The sequence below is a fragment of the Danio aesculapii genome, chromosome 19, assembly GCF_903798145.1.
Source record: "Danio aesculapii chromosome 19, fDanAes4.1, whole genome shotgun sequence".
In the NCBI taxonomy this organism is placed as follows: domain Eukaryota; kingdom Metazoa; phylum Chordata; class Actinopteri; order Cypriniformes; family Danionidae; genus Danio; species Danio aesculapii.
Genome location: NC_079453.1, coordinates 48,670,801 through 48,692,002, shown reverse-complemented (window position 1 = coordinate 48,692,002; position 21,202 = coordinate 48,670,801). Strand labels below are relative to the sequence as shown.

General features: G+C 38.2%; 1 protein-coding gene across 2 annotated transcripts in view; it reads left to right on the top strand.

Annotated features, from left to right (window-relative positions):
• Window positions 1-21,202, top strand: part of nup153 (nucleoporin 153) — a 38,867-nt gene that overhangs the window by 14,146 nt on the left and 3,519 nt on the right. For both annotated transcript variants that reach the window (XM_056479411.1, XM_056479410.1), the window contains exons 5-20: window positions 1,419-1,547; window positions 1,653-1,769; window positions 2,684-2,728; window positions 2,820-2,873; window positions 3,647-3,787; window positions 4,779-4,831; window positions 4,935-5,055; window positions 7,067-7,216; window positions 7,349-7,447; window positions 7,931-8,012; window positions 10,107-10,205; window positions 10,346-10,906; window positions 12,346-12,543; window positions 12,630-13,502; window positions 15,274-15,627; window positions 19,163-19,426. In XM_056479411.1, the coding sequence (XP_056335386.1) occupies window positions 1,419-1,547; window positions 1,653-1,769; window positions 2,684-2,728; window positions 2,820-2,873; window positions 3,647-3,787; window positions 4,779-4,831; window positions 4,935-5,055; window positions 7,067-7,216; window positions 7,349-7,447; window positions 7,931-8,012; window positions 10,107-10,205; window positions 10,346-10,906; window positions 12,346-12,543; window positions 12,630-13,502; window positions 15,274-15,627; window positions 19,163-19,426 (3,340 nt within the window). The remainder of the gene's footprint in view (window positions 1-1,418; window positions 1,548-1,652; window positions 1,770-2,683; window positions 2,729-2,819; window positions 2,874-3,646; window positions 3,788-4,778; window positions 4,832-4,934; window positions 5,056-7,066; window positions 7,217-7,348; window positions 7,448-7,930; window positions 8,013-10,106; window positions 10,206-10,345; window positions 10,907-12,345; window positions 12,544-12,629; window positions 13,503-15,273; window positions 15,628-19,162; window positions 19,427-21,202) is intronic.

The following is a 21,202-nucleotide window of genomic DNA, read 5'->3' as shown; positions in this document are numbered from 1 at the left end:
TGAGCACCACTGCAAATTGTATATTAACAGATTTATTGTATTTCAATACAACCAGAACTAACAAAAACCAGAAACAACTAACTAATTATGTTATAACTTATTGATATTTATGCAGTAATTGCTAAATTAATGTCTAATAATTATAAAATATTATGATGAGGATAATAATACTAACAATGAATAACATTATCATGCTGCCTTGAATGTGAGTTATCTGCTATAAACAGTCCAACTGTTACATTGACAAATAAATCTATGGTTTGCATCAAACAAAAATGAAGCATTGTAGTAAGAAATACGCATTTTGCGCTATTGCTTTTAATACGCTTATCAATTTAATAACCGGAAAGAACGGACAAAAGAAAGGAAGGAAATTCTCACTTCTGCCACTCTTTAAATGTTTGGGTTTGGGTCATTGTAAATGTTCGGTCTAGATATGCGCTGATTTACATTTTTCTGTGTTTATGGAAAGAGGCAGAGAGGTCAGCCGACCAAATGACCGGCGCAGAGAAGCATTCTCGCGATGACCACCTGTGCAATACTGTTATTTGTCATGAGCTGAAGTTTCAATTTGAACTTCGTAAGGTCGAGCTTCTTTGGCAAAGATCTACACTGTTAGATTTTACATTTAGCAACCATTTGTGCTGAACGCAGTGAATGCAATGCATCGAGATTCAAGCCATTAAACAGCTGTTCCCCTCCCGAGTCTTTCACTCTCTCCGAAAACACTGGATTGATCTCGGCTGGCGGATCAGATCCCCGCATGATCCCCAATATTTGTAACTTCAAATGGAGTTGCAAACCTGTGTACTTTTCATTGCTGCTTCCTCAAACTTCAGCTGTTTGCAGTTCCCACGGTCACAAAAGCCCCCATCTCAACTAGTGCGCCTGAAAAGTGTGAGCGTGTTGCGTCGCGTGCGCGTCCCTCCATTGGAAATAATGAACTTGCACGAGCTTGCCTTATTTAATAGCCTCAATCATAGATAATCCAATGTGCGTGGTTATTAGTCTGTGTATAAACTAGCGACAGCTGGCATAACTTTTAGTTGCCGCAGTTTTGATCCGTGCAGAAACACGGTGTTGAAGCCTTTACGATTAATCAACCGTGACAAATTAAAGCATGCTTAATAGTGAAACTGGTTAATCGTTGCATCCCTAGACGCCACACGCAGTAGGCAAAGTAATTGAAAAAAATTGACCTGGAAAAATTCGATTGATTATAGGTTCGAATGTCAATTTCGATTACTTATTAATTGCTCAGCCCTATTATGACCTCCAACTTTTGAATGGTTGTGTATAATAATAAACAATGAGTAAAGAGCAATCAGCTAAAGTTTTCCTTTAGTCTTGTTTTGTGATTTTTCTCATCATGACTTTTTGTGCTCTGAGATTAATGTGGCTTATTAATTCTCTTACAGTCTGTGTTGAACAGTTCAGTGCTGAACTCCAGTCAGTTGGGGAATTCGCCGTTTTACCCTGGGAAGACCACATATGGAGGAGCTTCTGCGATGAGAACCGCTCGCTCACGCCCAGCTACTCCTTATCAGGTCTGAACAGGTTACAATTTCAACTGAAATGGATTGTTAGGGTTGTGCATGTGCTTGCTTTGTTAGTTTTTGACTGACCTAGAGTGTTGGTCTGTCACTACACAGCCTCCTGTTAGGAGACAAATCAAGGCAAAGCCAACCGGAGCTCAGCCCTGTGGAGTGACCAGTGCCACAGCGAGACGCATCCTGCAGTCCCTGGAGCGCATGTCCAGTCCTCTTGCTGTGAGTTCACAGTCTTCGCTTTGTTTCCCAAAATATTAGATGTTACTACTAGGCATGGGCTGGTATAAGATTCTGAGGGTTTCACAGTGTTATAATTACAGCTCTAATTTATTTTCCTTTTAAATGTGTGAGTTAAAAAACAGCTAAGTTTCCCCCATTGAGCACAACATTTCATTTTAAGAAGCATTTAAAATATTTAGGAACCGTAAACATTAAAATAAATCATTGACTTCTATCGTCATTAGTTTCAAAAACACAGATTGCTTTACAGCTTTACTGCCAGGCATCTTTGGAGATCTTTCTTTTCTTTGCATGTAAAGCCACTGCACTGTTCAGGTCTATAGCATGCTTGGATGTTGGTTTATAAGTGATTTGTTTTTCTAATGTTTTCTGAATGATGGTCTGACCAGACTTTTCCAAACCGTGGTAAACCTTGAAAGCAGTTATTGTTCCATGCCTAGTTACTTTTTGGACTGTCCGCCTGTTTCTGTGGTTTGCTTCTGTAAAAATGGTTCTGGTGAGGGCACAGAAGTGGTTTTACCAATCTATAAAGAGGATTTCTAGTCACTGTTTACATTGTAAAATTGCAAACCTTTATGAGAGATGACATTATGGTGCTCGGGGACAGTGTGCTGTTTTGATCATGCATATAACCAAACTACACCAGTTCAGTTGCTTAAACATGGATGACAAGCCTAAAATTATGATGACGAAACAGTTCCTTCCCAAAACATGATGAAGAGTTAAAGTTGTGTTCCTGTTGTTAGTAATTTTGGCTAACAAAGTCTTAAATTACAGTGTACTGTTGAATGAATGAGTGTCACATCCTGCTTTTAAATTCAGCTGTTATTCAGCAGTCTCTTTTAGATTTAATCAGCAAGATTGTTTCATAAATGTTTTTGTTATCATTGCAGGATGCAAAGAGAATTCCATCTACAGTTTCATCACCTCTGTCAGCTGTGAGTTCTCTATTTTACTCTGTAAAATGTTTAAATTGACTCAAGGTTTGGTTTACAGTTTAATAAAACATTTCTTGTTTTGTTTTTTCAGTCACTGAATCACACAGACCTTGACATCTCAAATTACCAGGCGAAGAGGAAAAGGGTAAGTTTTGTGCATTTTATATTACTCTTAATACATAAATAGTTCATTGAACATACAGACATCACCTTTTTTGTAAAGACACAATATCCTTTGTAACAGCAGTTTAAATATGTTTGTATATAATGTCCGTACTATAAACAACTCCTTAACATTTCTGATTGTAATCCGATAATGTGAACCTTTTGTGAAGCTGCTATGAAACACTAATTATTGTGAAAATCTCTATACAAATAAACTTGGATTGAATAAAACACTTCTCCGTTTCAGATAATGACAGTAGAATGGTCTGATCTGGATCTGCAAAAAAACAAAATATACTTTTTAAGCTTAAAATAAATTTACAGCTGTGTATTAGTGCATATGGTAAAACTGACAACGGTCGTTTTGCTATTGCTGCTTGTCTTTAACTGTTAACAACTGTAGCAGCTGGCTGCTAATCCCAAACAATGTCCCCATTCACCCAGCACCAGAAACCTAAAGCCTATAATAACCATTTGTGGCGGATGTCCATAGTGCAAAATATCCAGTGCTGTCTGGGTTGATTTGCTGTTCAAGTGAGGAGACTTGACAACCTGCTGGATGGGTTAATTCGTTGTAGCAAAGAACTTGCAAAGCTATCTTGAAAATCTGAATGTAAAACCCTTGCATGCTTAATTACAAATCAATGAAGCTTTTTTATTTAGTAATATTTAGCTGATGGAAGTTTAAAGACCAATATTTTTTGCACAAAGATGTATTTGCAGTATTTGTAATGTTGTTCAATCGACACACAGCTGGAGCCGTCAGTTCCACCTGTTCAGAAGCTGGTGGTCCCTGCAGCTGCTGCAGTGTCTGGTAATCGCTCAATATCCTTTAGACCATCGCTCACCCCAGGTGGAGTGAACAGAGGAGTGGAAAAAACCAGCAGAGAGACTGTGAGTGCACTTTCTAGCACAATGTGTCATACATTAAAATTCATAATGTGTGTTTGGGTGTGGGGATGTCAAAAGGACTGACTTCGGTACCAGTTGGTACTGTAGCTTTAAAAATGTCAATTTCCCGTTAACATTTGGCTTCTGTTGAGCAGATTCTTAAACACTCCTGAATGGCCATTATTCATGATGTCCACCAGGGTTTCCATGGGTCGTTAAAAGCATTGAAAGTCATTTAAGTAGTTTTTGCTAAAAATCAAGGCCAGTAAATGGCATTTAAAAGCATTCAATTTCACTATGATGGTCATTCAATTTTTTTAAGTTTAAGAATATCTGTATTGACAATGTATTTTGATTATAGCCTTAACAAAAACATGCTTTACATGCATTTGCAGAGCGATTAACAACCCAGAGCCAGTGTGGTAAAATTGGTTCCAGCCTCTACAACATTTGTGACTCAGGCTATCATGATTGATTCATTCAAGGATGTGATAGTTCCACATTATAACAGATTTTCCTGTTTTGTATGTCTGTGGGATGCACATATATAATATTATATAATATATAATGTTATATAATACAATATATGATGTTATATAATATTGTGTAGTCCTATAAAATGTGTATCAGGGAGCCGCTGTCAATATGCAGGATAATGACATCACTTTAAATGTGCATTAATGCAGTTTCTTTACGTGCACTTTAAATTTAAATCCCGTGACCACCCGCACTCTATATACATAGAGCTGTGGGACTGGATGCACATTGTATAAAATGACATATTATCTATCTTTACTCTCTATATTTAATCTGTTGAGCATCAGTCAGCTGTGTTTATGAATCGGCAGCACTCAAAATGCAAGTGCTAAATGCTGGGATAGTCACATTTGAATTTCAGCACTAATTGGTACTGAAGTTGGTACGTTTGGCAACCCCATTTCAATCCTCCTCTTTTGATTGGTTATAATATTTTTTTCCTCTCTCTGTCTTGAAGCCGGTAAGACAATCCCCTCCGATTTCAGAACCCGCCCAGGCTCCTCCTCCAAGGTAAGTAAACAGTTTGTGTTTAGAATTTTTAGAATTATTTACTCCTTACCATAGGACCTGGGATGGCATATAAACTCAATTTGTCAATTCTTTTTGTTTTCAGCACAAGTACATTGTCATACCCCTTGTCCAGCACCCCAGCTGCTAACAGCGCTGGTTTAGGTGGTGGCAAAATGAAAAGGGAAAGGGCCATTAGACCTTCATCCAAGCGGCCTGATGATGAGGTCAGATTTTGTTGCTTCTAAACTAGAATTGTTGCAGGAAATTGATTTTTGCAATTTTATTTATATATTTCTTTCCCCAAAATGCATTGCTATTTTTTTTTTCGATTCTGAGCTTAGCTTTTTACAGCAGACAACACTGTATGCTTTACACACAGATGTGCTTTGCTTCCATTCAATTCCCTACAAATACAACTTAAGCCTAAAATTATCATTACTTAAGTTGAAGGTGTAGGCGAATACAAGTGTTCATAGTAAAGCTATTTAGATTAATTGCAGCCATTAAAGCCAACTTCAACGACTTAGTCAAAAGCAAAACAACCCTAGAGCACCATCTGTAGTTATAAACTAGCCTCAAGCAACATTTGCTGCTAAAAACTAGCCTAGAGCGACATCTGCAGCAAAAAACGGCCTACAGCGCCATCTCCAGTTATAAACTAGCCTAAAGCACCGTCTGCAGTTAAAAGTTTGCCTATAGTGCCGTCTGCTGTTTAAAAACTAGCCCAGAGCGCCGTCTGCTGTTTAAAAACTGGCCCAGAGCGCCGTCTGCTGTTTAAAAACTGGCCCAGAGCGCCGTCTGCTGTTTAAAAACTAGCCCAGAGCGCCGTCTGCTGTTTAAAAACTAGCCCAGAGCACCGTCTGCTGTTTAAAAACTAGCCCAGAGCGCCGTCTGCTGTTTAAAAACTAGCCCAGAGCGCCGTCTGCTGTTTAAAAACTGGCCCAGAGCGCCGTCTGCTGTTTAATAACTAGCCCAGAGCGCCGTCTGCTGTTTAAAAACTGGCCCAGAGCGCCGTCTGCTGTTTAAAAACTGGCCCAGAGCGCCGTCTGCTGTTTAAAAAACTGGCCCAGAGCGCCGTCTGCTGTTTAAAAACTGGCCCAGAGCGCCGTCTGCTGTTTAAAAACTGGCCCAGAGCGCCGTCTGCTGTTTAAAAACTGGCCCAGAGCGCCGTCTGCTGTTTAAAAACTGGCCCAGAGCGCCGTCTGCTGTTTAAAAACTGGCCCAGAGCGCCGTCTGCTGTTTAAAAACTGGCCCAGAGCGCCGTCTGCTGTTTAAAAAACTGGCCCAGAGCGCCGTCTGCTGTTTAAAAACTGGCCCAGAGCGCCGTCTGCTGTTTAAAAACTGGCCCAGAGCGCCGTCTGCTGTTTAAAAACTAGCCCAGAGCGCCGTCTGCTGTTTAAAAACTAGCCCAGAGCGCCGTCTGCTGTTTAAAAACTAGCCCAGAGCGCCGTCTGCTGTTTAAAAACTAGCCCAGAGCGCCGTCTGCTGTTTAAAAACTAGCCCAGAGTGCCGTCTGCTGTTTAAAAACTGGCCCAGAGCGCCGTCTGCTGTTTAAAAACTGGCCCAGAGCGCCGTCTGCTGTTTAAAAAACTGGCCCAGAGCGCCGTCTGCTGTTTAAAAACTGGCCCAGAGCGCCGTCTGCTGTTTAAAAAACTGGCCCAGAGCGCCGTCTGCTGTTTAAAAACTGGCCCAGAGCGCCGTCTGCTGTTTAAAAAACTGGCCCAGAGCGCCGTCTGCTGTTTAAAAACTGGCCCAGAGCGCCGTCTGCTGTTCAAAAACTGGCCCAGAGCGCCGTCTGCTGTTCAAAAACTGGCCCAGAGCGCCGTCTGCTGTTCAAAAACTGGCCCAGAGCGCCGTCTGCTGTTCAAAAACTGGCCCAGAGCGCCGTCTGCTGTTTAAAAACTGGCCCAGAGCGCCGTCTGCTGTTTAAAAACTGGCCCAGAGGGCCGTCTGCTGTTTAAAAACTGGCCCAGAGCGCCGTCTGCTGTTTAAAAACTGGCCCAGAGCGCCGTCTGCTGTTTAAAAACTGGCCCAGAGCGCCGTCTGCTGTTTAAAAACTGGCCCAGAGCGCCGTCTGCTGTTGAAAGCTGAGAATTATGGTGCATTTTGAAAATCTCAAAATCAATTTGCTTAAATGTTTTGTGACCGCTCTTGCTTGTGCACTTTTGATTAGAACTTGTTTTGAATCAGTCCACCAGAATGCTTAAATGCTCACATGAGTGTTTCTCCTTATAGGTTGCTGAGGAACCAGATCTGCCGCCTGCTTCTCTTCCCAGCAATTTCACCTTGCCAACATTTACTTTCTCTTCTCCTCCTCCGACCTCCTCCCTCAAATCCAGCACAAAACCACTTATAACAGTCTCTGAGGAACCAACAGCGAATAAGGTATCACTTCTCTTTGACCAATCAGAATTCTTCTTGTATGGAGCCTCGACTTATCAAACTGAAAGAGTCTTCTAACAGTTATGGTGGATGAATAATAGGAGCTAGTATCACCTTTGTTATTTGTTTAATCAGGAGCCGGCTGCACCATCCACACCACCATCTGCCCCCTTCACGTTCTCTTCACCTATCGTCAAGGCAACAGCTGCCAGCCCTCCATCTTTCTCACCATCAGTAAGTCTACTTGCTTTTGTTTATATTTCAGGCTTCATATACAGGGTTCATTCAGTCATGGAGTTTTGACATGGCATTTACCAGGCCTGGAAAAAGTTTTGGAAAAGTCATGGAAATTAGTTTAACAAATATCTGTATAATATCTGTTGAATTAATTCTTCAAATATCTGTTGAAGAATATAGGTGAGCTGACTATTTCTTTTCAGTCCTTGGCCAAAAACATGCTCTCACATTATTAGTGTTTAAGCATTATGTAAATACATTTTACATAGATATAAAAAAAATAATTTAAACTAAATTGGTTGTTGCGTGGTTTATATTTAAATGTGCATTGTTTTTTTTATTTACCACGTAGACATTACATGAAACATTTGGTCATGAAAATTTACTGAAGTCCAGGAAAATGTCAAGGGGTTTTTAGTTGTAAAAATGTGTGTGAACGCTGCATCTAATAATAAGGATGATAATGATTCTTCCCTGCAGTCTGGATTCACCTTCAGTGCACCTACTATGAAAACGGGACCTTCTTTCTCCAATGGAAAAATTGTTCCTTCAGTAGCACCAGGTAAAAAGCTTGTTTTGCACCACAGTCAACATGGCTGATATTCAGTAATGCACTGTATCGTGATAATAAACATGTATGATATTGTTATTGTGGGCACTTTTAAAATACTGTGTGTGTGTTTATATATATATATATATATATATATATATATATATATATATATATATATATATATATATATATATATATATATATATAGGGCTTGACATTAACTTTTTTTGATCACCAGCCACTGTGGCAAGTAGTTTTCCAACATTACTAGCCAATCGCTACAATTTTATTGTTGGGAAAATATATTTTATACACATAAATATGACTTTGACATGCTAAAATTACTTGATTTAGATTTTGCGTTCTCTCCACATGCCTCCTCATTCATTTCACTTTTGTGTATCGTGTATAAGCTCAATAATCATGAGTAAATGGGTCATGGTTTCATAGTATTACAATTAGTTTTTATTTCACATAATTTCAGAGCTCAAATTGAAGGATTTACCAAATTTATCTCTGACCACACCAAACATAAACAATTAATTATTTCTTAGCCACAAATTTTAAATGTGTCAAAACAAGCAAAATATATCTGTATACTAAAACTTTTTATTTAACAAAACATATGCACAGTAATCGATCGCATCAGTTGTGCTTCTAGACACAGTTGCTTTATGAAAGGAAATGGGAGCGCGCATCACCTCAGCTGTTAGCACGAGTTATCATCATCTCATTCGGTATTCAACTGCTTTGCTCGCTCGAAGTTGCGAACGCAGTTATTTTTGTCAGTCGTGTTGCTTTTCAATTCTAAGATCGCTTTTGCATGCATATTGGACCATCCTTATTGTCAAACCCTACTTTTAAGAATTATTATCTAGGAAAAAAATTTTCAATCAGCCAATATGGCTAGTGGGAGTGTCTGTCTTACTCGCCACTGCTGAAACCTACACGCATTTGGCAGGTGTTAATGTAAAGCCCTATGTATGTATGTATGTATGTATGTATGTGTATGTATATATATATGAATGTATATGTATGTATGTATGGATGTATATGTATGTATGTGTGTGTGTGTGTGTGTGTGTATATATATATATATATATATATATATATATATATATATATATATATATATATATATATATATATATATATATATATATATATATATATATATATATATATATATGAACAACCTGAATGTTCTTTTAAATTTATTATTATTACGCTGTATGAGCGTTTTAAATTTCCTTTGCTCGTCCTATGTGGTGATAACTGGAGAATCTTTTGACGCTTGGTTGTAAATAAAAAAAGTCAAGAGATGATGTATAATCAAAAGGAGGAACAGGTATAATTGTTCTGCAGAAACAAAACAAGAACCGATCATTATTTAGATAAATAAACGATCATAAATTGGACTAAAAAACAAACAGAATGGCTGAAAGTCAAAAAGCTGTGCACGCCCAGTCAGCCACGTCTTCATACAGTCACCTTCAGCTTTATAGAACTTTTGACCTGTAGGGGGCACAAACTCTCTCTCTCTCTCTCTCTCTCTCTCTCTGTCTCAAAACAGAAAGAAAATACAATAAGTAAATACATACAGAATTAATCAAAAATAAATAAATAGCTCCTTCACTGCTATTGTTTAACAATGAACAGCAAAACTCCATGTTAACATTAATTTAACTAATCTCATGATGAAATCTGGAAAAAAAATCATTAATTTTAGGTGATGTTAATGCCTAATAAAATTGAGTTTTTTAGGTTTCAATGTAACTGTAGTGTTTATTTCTCACCGTTAACTTAATCTTGACAGTAATGTTTACTAATGAAATATATTTAATATATATATATTGTGTATTGCTTTATTGTATGTAAGTGTTCAAAAGCTATTTCTAATTATACCTGTTAAATTATTATTTTAAATTAATTTTTTTTTTACAGTTTAGAGGAATATTGTGATAATATTGTGAATATTGTCATAATAAAAGCTTCAGTTGTTATTGCAACAAGAAAAGAGAATTTGATAATCATAAATACACAGCAGATGTTATTTCTGTAGGGACAATTATGGTGTTAATATTTTTTCCTGTATTTTCACAGTCAAATCAGTGGTCAGTGAAGAAAAGGAGTTTGAAGGACCATTTAAACCTGCAAAGGTCTTAAAACAGGGCAGTGTGCTGGATATACTCAAGGGTCCTGGTATGATTTGTTTTTCCTCATTTGTTAATTTCTCTTGATGAAACTTTGAAACTCATATTTATTTATTTGCTTGCTTTCTCTTCCAGGATGAAACTTTGAAACTCGTATTTATTTATTTATTTGCTTGCTTTCTCTTTCAGGATTTGCGTCCCCCTCTCAGAATTCGACCGATAAATCTTTACAGTCCACATCAACAACATCTGCTCCGTTTTCTGGTTTTGGTGACAAGTTTAGGCCACCGGCAGGATCATGGAGCTGTGGAACTTGCATGTTGCAAAACAAGCCCTCGGACAAAAAGTGTGTGGCTTGTCTCGCAACACAACCCAACACAGACTCTTCTAAATCGGACAGTAAACCCGCAGAAGCTCCTGCAAGCATCAGTTCCCTTTTTGCTCCTCCGGCCGGTAGCTGGGAATGTGACACATGTCTGGTCAGTAACAAACCGGAAGCAGTTAAATGTGTAGCTTGTGACACAGCCAAACCTGGAACTGGAGTAAAATCCAGCCTGACTCTACCGTCTGCCTCCGAGTCTTCATCCTCTACAACCACAACAACCACTGCTGCTGCTTTCACTTCAACTGGACTGTTGGGATTTGGGGACAAGTTTAAGAAGCCAGAAGGGGCTTGGGATTGTGATGTGTGCATGGTTCAAAATAAGGCTCAGGATCTGAAATGCGTAGCCTGCCTGAGCGCTAAACCAGGTAAAGTTTCAATTGTCCAGTTAATGCCCTATATCTGTCTGATGTTGCAATACAATGTGTATTGGTATCGCACATTTAAAACAACCGCAATCAACAGCAGAGTATAAAATCAAAGACAAATTTGTGAATAATTTAAAAAAATAAGGACAATAAAACACACTGCAACTGGAGAAGATTAATTTAAATAACGAATTTTTGCACATGAAATCAAACTATAAATGCCAACGAGAGGAAATAAGCTTTAAGAGTAGATTTAAAAATAGAGGCAATTCATATGTGCACTGGAAGACTATTCCATAACTTAAAGGGATAGTTCACTTAAAATTAACATTTGTCTAGGGTTGGGCCAATAGGCGATGCCATGGCCGATAGACATCACGATGCTGATGAGCAATCACGCAATCCTCCGACCCGATGCCACAGCTGCCCACTCGTGAAAAATACACACGATCCCATTTACACTAATACGTTTCATCTAGCATTTCTGAACAGCCCTCCTTCCACACTAAACACACATCACGTGACCACACACACACAAACACTATCATGCGCTGCTGTGTCTGAGTTTCAGCAGTCAGGCCAGAGAGCAGGGCACGTCGGACAGTTCATCAAGGATGTACCGCTGGATCGTGTCTCACTATAGTTATTAAACGTGATATTTAATTAATCTCGCCTCTATTCTATCTAACGACTCTTGTTTGTTCAATCTATCAGGTAACGTGTCACAGCGTCAGTACACTGCTTCAATCTTTCGCTTATTTGTTTGTTTTTTTTGTTTTTTAAAGCATGACGGTAAAACACGAACACGGTATGAATATATTAAAACGTGCTTGTTTGTTGTAAAAAATTTGTAATAATGACAAAAAAATACAAATTTGTGGATCTTCTGACTTCCGGTTTCAGCAATACTGCCATTGTAACAGGTGTATTCTGGGAAATTTTCTTAATCTTCATTCGAGGGGGTATTCACCCCTTCCGCTTAGCCCTACGCCTCAAGCTAAAGAGAATTGGACACCCCTACCCCTTGACGTGATTGTGCAAAACGAGGGGTAGGGCTAAGGGGTAGAATTGGGATTGGGCCTTAAATCTTTAAAGCTCAAGTTGCGCACCTAAACTCAAAATATGCAAAAGTTCTGTCAATGCAGCTGATTATTCACATAAACCCTCATTTATGTAATGAACATTAAGAGTCGAGAGCATTAAGAATAAAATGCACGTGTAACAATATATCAGATCCACGTGGGTTCCTGTTGCTGACTGTTTATCATTATAAAATTAACAACAAAAGACACTATTACTCTATTGTACTTGTGTAGCTTTAATAAGAAACGGATCTAATTTAATTCTTACACTGAAGACTATGCTTAAAGAAATATTCTATTTCTTCCTAGTAAAGTTGTGATGCTTCCTAATAAAATGTCATTGCTCTTGTGTTTCAGGAGCTGCAGCTGCACCGGTCTCGACTCCGGCGTCTGCACCTGTAAGCACTGCTGCTCCTTTGTTAGGATTTGGAGACAAGTTTAAGAAACCTGAGGGGAGCTGGGAGTGTGACGTGTGCTGTGTTCAGAATAAAGCAGAGGACCAGCAGTGTGTGGCCTGCCTGTCAGCAAAACCAGGAGCTAAAATAGAGTCCAAAGGTAAAGTGCTCTTGCAGTCATTTTTCAGCAGCTGCGGACTGTTTTGAAGTAGGATAATAACTAGTATTCTTGCTTTGTTTTTTCAGGTTTTAGTTCATCTTTTGGCGTTCAGTCCAACAGCACAGACTCAAATTCATCTGGTTTTAAGTTTGGTACGGGCTCTTCAGACTCCTCTTCCTCTGCTGGACTAAAATTTGGAGGCACTTTCTCAGATTCATCCTCCACAGGAGGAATTAAATTTGGATTTGGGTTGTCATCCTCAAGTTCAGAGGGCTTCAAATTTGGAGGCTCGTCCTCAGATGCAGCTTCTGGTGGTGCTAAACTTGCTAGCACCTTGTCAGAATCCACAGCCACGAAAGAGAGTTCAACGAAGAGCTTCACGTTCGGTGGATCTACAGATGACACGCTCGAAAAAAAGAGTAAAACTCAGGAGTCTAATACAGGATTTAAATTTGGTGGTGGGAGTGGGATGGCTTCTGGCTCTGAAAACTCTTCGTTTTTATTTGGAGCTAAACCCAGTGAGAAAGGAGGCTCAAATCCATCTTTTAGTTTCCCTGTGCCTCAGTCCAAGGCTGAAAAAGATGCTCCCGCTCCCTCAGAGACCGTTTCAAACACCACCACCACAACAGCAGCGAACGCACTCCCTGTGTTTGGCAAATCTTTAGTAGCAGAATCTTCTGTCCCAAAGTTTGGGGAACCGGCAACAAAAGAGCAAACGTTGGTGACGTCTACTTTTACCTTTGGAAAGCCAGAAGAGAAAAAGGACACCTCGGCACCCTCCAGTACGTTCTTATTTGGTTCCTCCAAGGAAGCTGAGAAACCGACACCAAACTTAGGCTTTGCTTTCAGTGAGCCAGACCCTCCAAAGGATTTGCCCAAGCCTGCTCTTACATTTGGGAAACCTGCCGAGTCAACAGAACCCCCAAAGCCATCTTTTGCTTTTGGACAGAGTTTAACAGGTAAGTGAAACTCCATAGTCTTTTCTGATCTCCTAAAGTGAGGGTGTCTACAGTTGTACAGTTGGAGGGAGTTGCCTGTCTTGCCTTTTTAATGGCACAATCCCAATTGTCACTTCAAAATCCAGTCTTCCTCCATCTCTGCCTCCATGTGTAGAGGGTGCAATTTGATGGGGTAGGCATCCTGTTATCTCATGGATTCAACAGATGCACGTGTGCATATACTTAGTTCAGTCTAAACATCTGTATTAAAGGGGTCGTATGACACAATTTCATTGATTCTGTTGTCTTTTGGTGTGTTAAAAGCTTTCCGTTTATATATAAGATCTGTAAAAGATTAGAATTAAAGATAAAGATTTAAGTTAAGGCTTCTCCATCTACCTAAAACACCTTATTCAAACACAAAGATTGACGTCAATAATGTACATGCAAAGAAAGATGTTTCTACTGTAAAGGTGTTCTGAAAGTCATCCAGGCAAATTTGATCAATACGTTTGGTCATCAACATATTCTGGATCAAATTTATCCTTGAATTGCTAAGGAAATAAAGGACGTGACATATCCCAGTCCCTCCAGGACTTTACAAGTCCAACGGTTCTTGAGATTTAAAAAACTAATTATTATGATTATTAAAAAACAAGATGTGTATTTTCACAGCAAGATGCAGTAATTGATACCAATTATGCCATAAGTTTTGAGTCATTTTAGGCTGCAAATATTCTTGTAAATTATAAATCCCATCACATACTTGAGGGATTCAGCCAATCACAACACACTTGATGGATGGCTGATGAATCGGAGCATGGCACAGTTTTTGAAATGATGAGCTTTGTAAAATTGTTGTTTCAGAAAGGCAGAGATGAGAAATGGTAATGTACAGTATGTGAATAATTTATTTATTTGTTTATATGCATTGCATTACACCAAATACACAAAATAATGTTCTTTTAGCAACATCATATAACCCTTTAAATGGATAGTTTACCCAAAAATAATTTATTCATCCTTTAATTGTTCAAAACCCATTTTAATTTCTTTGTTGAACACAAAATATATCTTGAAAAATATCCATTGACGGTCATAGTCATTTTTTTTCTTTCGATTGAATTCAGTGAGTGGCACTAATTATTATTTTTCAAAAAATATAGCAGTGTTCAACACCAGAACAACTTACAAAGTCTCAACCTCATGAGGGAGAATTTATGATGCAGTAATCCTGATTTTTAGGTGAACTATTCCATTAAGACTAATTAAAGGTCCCATGAAGTGCTTTGAAATGTGCATCTTTTAAAATTTGTTGTTTTATGTAATCTTAACTGAAATAAACAGGGTGGGACAGTAGCTCCTCCCCCTTTAAAAAAAAACAGCCAATAGCATTTCGATTATATCACAGCTCAGTTATTGAATGGTTGAGCTAAATTGCATCAAATGAAAAGCCAATGTGAAGGAGGGGGCGGGGCATATCAGACACTAGAGAGCATTTGATTGGTCATTATATGATGAGAAACTCAGTGACTATTTAGGTGGAGGTGACAAGCTGCAGGCTTTGGATGTTTATATCAGTTTTGTTTTCTAAATGCAAATTTTGTTGTGGAACACACTAGCTTATAGATATCCTTAACTCATCTAAACATTTATTTTAATTTCAAGGTGCCTTTAATTATGGTTGTAGCTAAAATATGTGCAAATTGGTTGTCCATTTGATCTCTGCTGTAGATATTATACCATGTTCCTGTAGCACCACAGTTTGACTCTCCATCTATGTGCTTTCCAGAAACTTCTGCTCCAAAGCCCTCTTTTGGCTTCATGGCCAACTCCACCTCCAGCACCCCAGCTTCCTCCAGCTCCACCCCCAGCCTTTTCGGCACTCCCACCACCTCTTCCCTGGCTCCCACGCCTGCTCCCTCCAGTACCTTTGTGTTTGGCCAGAATTCCTCTTCTGAACTAAATGTGGGAAAGACTTTCGTGTTCGGACAGCAGCAGCAGGACAGTCAGCCGGCTCCCCCTGCGGCCCCTTCTGCTGCACCTGCTGCCCCAGCACAGCCTTTCCAGTTTGGCTCGGGCTCAAACTCATCCACCCCTTCTTTCACATTTGGTGCTGCTGCGTCCTCCACCCCTGCCTCTGCCGGTTAGTTTACCACCAAATATCCCATTGTTGTCTTGTGTGCTGCTTATCAATGCTGGGTAGTAGCATATATTGTATATAATCTGGATTACTTCTAAAAATCAAGTACTTCTAATCAGGGTGTGATTTACAGGGGGGTTTGGGTGGCTCTGACTAGGCTTGCCACGATAGACTGTGTTGACGGTGTTACCGGTTTTAAGACGCAACACCAGTGACATCACTTTTCCACCGTGACACCGTCGCCACCTTTGTTTTTGTTATTTTTTTAGATATTTGTTTTTTTGTTAAATGTTTATTTGAATTAAATGGATAATATAATTCAAAATAATTTACTTAAGACGAGAACATGCGCTATAATTAAAATCTGAACATATCTACGATGCATCATATTTCATTTATCACGTGAGAACGAGAGGAGTCGAATTCACAGAAAGAGAAAGGCGGACGGTTTAGTGTCAAAACACAATGCAAAAGTGCCTGTTTGGCAATATTTTGGGTTCAAACCAAGTGCAAAAAGAGAACCTGAAAACGTTAATGAGGCAATCTGCAAACTTCGCCTGACAAAGGTGGCAGCATCTGGAGGAAACAACTAATTTATACACGCACCTTCAACGCACTTGAGTTTTAACTATGGGTGAGTCGCAGGTAGATAAGATCAATAGCCATAAATACGCAACCCATACTCTCATTTTAAAAATCACGCGACCATCATCTCACAGTGTTTAATAATAAATAATCTTATTTTTCCACTAAAACAAGAGTGATTTAGCAATGCCGCACCATTAACAAGCCAACTGCAGAGAAACAAAGCAACCATCGTGGAAACCGCTGTGATCACTTTCTGAAGTTCAGCTCTTCTTTTTTGCACTTGATTATTATGCGTTTAATGTTAAAAAATCAATAATGAATAGGCCGACAAGAGTGTAACCTGTGTGTGTGTATTTTATCACTGAGGCCGCTCTCTTCAAAAAACGAAAGTTGCTTCGTCTGTCTGGCAATATTTCGGCTTTTAATCGATATGAAAAGTTAATTTAGATGAGCCAGTATTAAAAAATTGAAGTAAAGTAGCTGTGATGTGCGGCCACACATCGAATCTGAGGTCTGATCTCATCTCTCTCACGCTGCCATCCAGACATCGATATGGAGACTCACAAATCAAGTGCAAAACTGAGGCAGGTGCCAGCTGACAGGTAGAATAAATGAAGCCTTTGCGAAATCTGTCAAAATACAGCACTGAAATTAACAGGCATGAATATCTTTGAGCCAAAAAGTCTATCTTTAGGATATCTGTAAAAACGCAATCAGAGCCAGTGTTATGTAGAAGTTGTGTCTCCTAATAATTATATTTTAATAAAATGAAAACCAAAATAAACGATTCATTGCATTTTTCGTTTGATAAAAAATATATGGAAACGGAAAAAATCAAAGGGTGGCTAATTTGTATTAATGTGTTTTAATATGAATAAATATATGCTCAGCCTATTTAAGCTTAACGGTTATACGCCGCCAATAGGCAAACCATTCAAAAAAATATTATTTTACTGTATACTGGGTCATAATGCATATTTTGCTATAAAAACTAAATGTAGCACGTCTCGCTGTCATTTAAAACATGCAGTTCATAACACACTAGAGCTGTAGTCTATGCAGTGTGTAAACTTACAGGGAGGTGTTGGTCAATAGTCATATGCGCACCACGTTATTGAACTCCATTATCTCTGAGGGAGATTACCAGATAGCAAATATTAACTTGAGAGATTTTACAAATAAAAGGTAGGCTATTTTAAAAAGGAACAACACTCAAATAACAAAGCAAATAAAACTGGTCCTGAGGAGTTCAGAACTTAATCTTGCCAGTGTATGCTGTGTAGTGTGTGGGCTATATTGCCCTTATGCAGCGCTTGATGGCAATTCCTGCTAAAGTGAAAGTATTATACAGACTCATTTATAAGCTGTTTAAAAGCAGAAAAAAGAGGAAACCCCCACCCCCACGGTGATACCGGTATTACCGGTGTTATCACATGTCGATTAACCAGTGGGGAAATTTCCTCATCGTCACAACCCTAGCTCTGACCCCTCCTAATCAACGCTTGATTCCAGCCCCCCTGAAGGACATCAAAACAAGCTGTATGGGGGATCTGCCCTTTTAACAGTTAAGAAATAGTTCGCTCTGATCTGTATCTTAAATAATATTAATAATTAAAATAATGGATAACTTCAATATACATTTGACCGACCCTATAATGGTTCACACCATTGTGAGTACATGTATGTGCCAGAAATATTAATTCATCGGTTTCAAACAGTCAAATCTAGAGCACCATCAGACAGTGTAAGTGTTCACAAAACATGTTTCCTTAAAAAAAAGGTGTTTGTAGATGTCTGTAAATCTAGCTGCATAGTTTGTATTTTATTATACACATGGAAGTTAAACAGTAAGATAAAAAATATGTGCAGTCTTTCTTGGTCATCCGTTTAATAGGTGCAGGAAAGCAAACCTGTCACTGTTTACTTAATATCACAAATGTCATTGAGAACCACTCACACTCCCTCAAGTAAATTAGATGTATTTAAATTAAAAATACATAAATTAGGTTCACTAAGGCATATTACCAAACAAAACTGAAAAACTTGACACCCCCCGATCGTCAATGTGTAATTTGCATCGTGCTTCTAATTAGAGTATTTTTATAGATTACAACTTTTTGTCATAAAACTGATTTTAAATAGGTTACATAGGTTATATGTTTGTAGTTTGCATTTGCAATATTATTATTATTATAATTATTATTATTATTATTATTATTATTAGTAGTAGTAGTACAATTTTTCATTGATACAGTGTTTTTTAGATGAAATATGTTTTTGTGATGCAACATGGTTTGTAGAGGAACTTATTTTAAGTAAACGTTAAAAATCATAAGACGTGGATTTGTTGTATTCTGTGTCACTAACAGCAAGGTATATTAGTAGTTAGTATATTGAATTATAAGCCATCCGTCATTGCACTTTAAAAAGAAGCTGAGGCTGTTGCTGATTAAGAATTAAAATATTTTTTTTATTGGCATCCGTGAAAAATAGTATGAGATTATCCTACTTTAACATGCCCCATCAAATAAGTGTTAGCACAAAAGTAATCTAAATGTAATCCAAAAGTAGCCAGATTACATTACCATAAATATGTAATTTAAGAGATTATATTATAGAATACAAATTTTATTTAGATTGTAATCCAATATGGATTACAATTCAAAAGTAATCTACCCAGCACTGCTTCTGACTTTTGCATATGGTCATCTACAAATGTGCCAAACCTTAAACTGGTTTACATTCTTATCTTATGTATTTTTTATTGCTGTTGAATGTCTTTTTATTTGTGTATATATATATATATTTTTATTATAGAAAAGTGGTTATATTTATAATATGTTGTAAATTTGATCTGATTTTGCTATAAAATATCTAGAAGAGAAGCTGATATGGCAGTAAATTCCAAAATCTCTCTCTACAAATGTCTCATAAATTTTTTCTCTCACAGCTCCAGCTCCGTCTGCAAACCCGTCCCCATTCGTCTTCAGTTCTGCTGCTCCTTCATCTGGCTTTGGTTCCGGACAGACCCCCATTTTCGGGCAAAGTGCATCTCAGCCCAGTGCTCCTGCGTTCGGATCAGCAGCGCCTTCGTTTTCGACGTCCGCTACCCCGGCTTCTACATTCGGAGCCAAACCCAGTTCTGCCCCTGTTTTCGGTCAGCAAGCCAACGCTGCACCGACGTTTGGGTCGACTGCTGCCTCCACAGGACAAGGTCAGAAAGAGTTTTGTTAAAAATAAGCAGCACTGCAATAGGGCTGCACAATATATCTTTTATATAGCATTAACACTACAATGTGTGTATCTGCAATAATCACTTTGCATGGTGATTGTGAGTTTTTCAAAGTTTAACCACAGAGTATATGTTTAAATCAATCAGGGACAAGAAATAATAGGTTTTTATCATCCAAAATAAGTTTGACATAATAATTTGTGTTAATATGTGTTTATTATGTATATGGGATACACACACATATATAAAAACTAAACTATACAAAACAACTTTGTTACATAGATTTTTAATTGTGTGTGTATATATATATATATATATATATAAGTATATATAATTGTATTCCATATATTTTAGATCTACATATAAGCATTTTCTCCAATAAATGCATACACGTGTGTTTTCACATACATAATACATATTCAGCGTACACTAGGCTTGTGCCGGTATTCGGTTATGCGATAAATCACGGTAATGAATATGCACGATATTGTTATCGCGGGCACTTCAAAATACCGTGAAAAATAATAGATCCGAATTTATATTCTTAGAACGCGCCTTAGCTTATTTTCCATCAACCGCTTGAAGAAACACTGCGTATATGCTGCGCAGAACTGATGCGCACTCTGATGTAAACAATCCCCACATGTAGAAGCACTGTGTGCACACAGCACGCGCCGCTGCTGCCACCGCTCTCTAATCCTCACACGAAGAAGAAGCATGGCGGAAGGAGGAACGCTGCCGACAATTTATCCCCCTTCAGCTTATTGTCCATCAACCGCTTGAAGAAACTCTGTATATGCTGCGCAGAACTGATGCGCACTCTGATGTAAACAATCCCCGCATGTAGAAGCACTGTGTGCACACAGTGCGCGCCGCCGCTGCCACCGCTCTCTAATCCTCACACGAAGAAGAAGCATGGCGGAAAGAGGAACGCTGCCGACAATTTATCCCCCTTCAAAAAAAAAGTCAGAGGTTTGGAAATATTTTGGGTTCCAAAAAAATGCAGAGGGATTGCTGATCGAAGACGGTTTCCCTTTGCACATTCACTTTGATATAATTGCTCAAGTTTACTTTTATATTGTGTATTGTTTTATTTATATTTATTTGTATTTAAATGTTTGAAGTACTTTTAGTTAATTAAAAGTTATTAAAGTTACTAAGTTGACGAAACTGAAGTTTTTTGTGTTTTTTTACCTGTTTCTCTAGTAAAATATCGTGATAATACCGTATACCCTGATAAAAGCTCAATCAATTAATCGCAGCATGAAAAGTGATACCGGCACATACCTAGTGTACACACACTTAAATTGTCAATAAAACTTTTATTTTGCAGTTACAGTTAATATTAGCACAGCACTAGTTTTTATCTAGTGCATTAACAAATTCATTATATTATTTATACAACCCAGGCTGTAGTGTTATTTTAGTTTATCTAATTTCTGAGTATAATGATATATTCTCCATAAAACCATAACGTATTGTTTTCTCTACTGGGTTTATCCATGCTTGTGATTTGTATAGTATTATTTTTATGCAGATGCACTTCCCTACAAAATCACCACAGACATCTAAGATGATGAATTTTCCAAATAGAGCTATCAAGTCGTCATGCGAAATAGTATTCCTATTGCAATATATGACAGAAAAACTAAATATCACAAGTGTCTTACAGTCCTAATTTCCTATATTTACAATGTATATTCAGATCCTTATGGCTGAACAATATTGCACTGAAGTTATTTATTTTAAACCAGACAC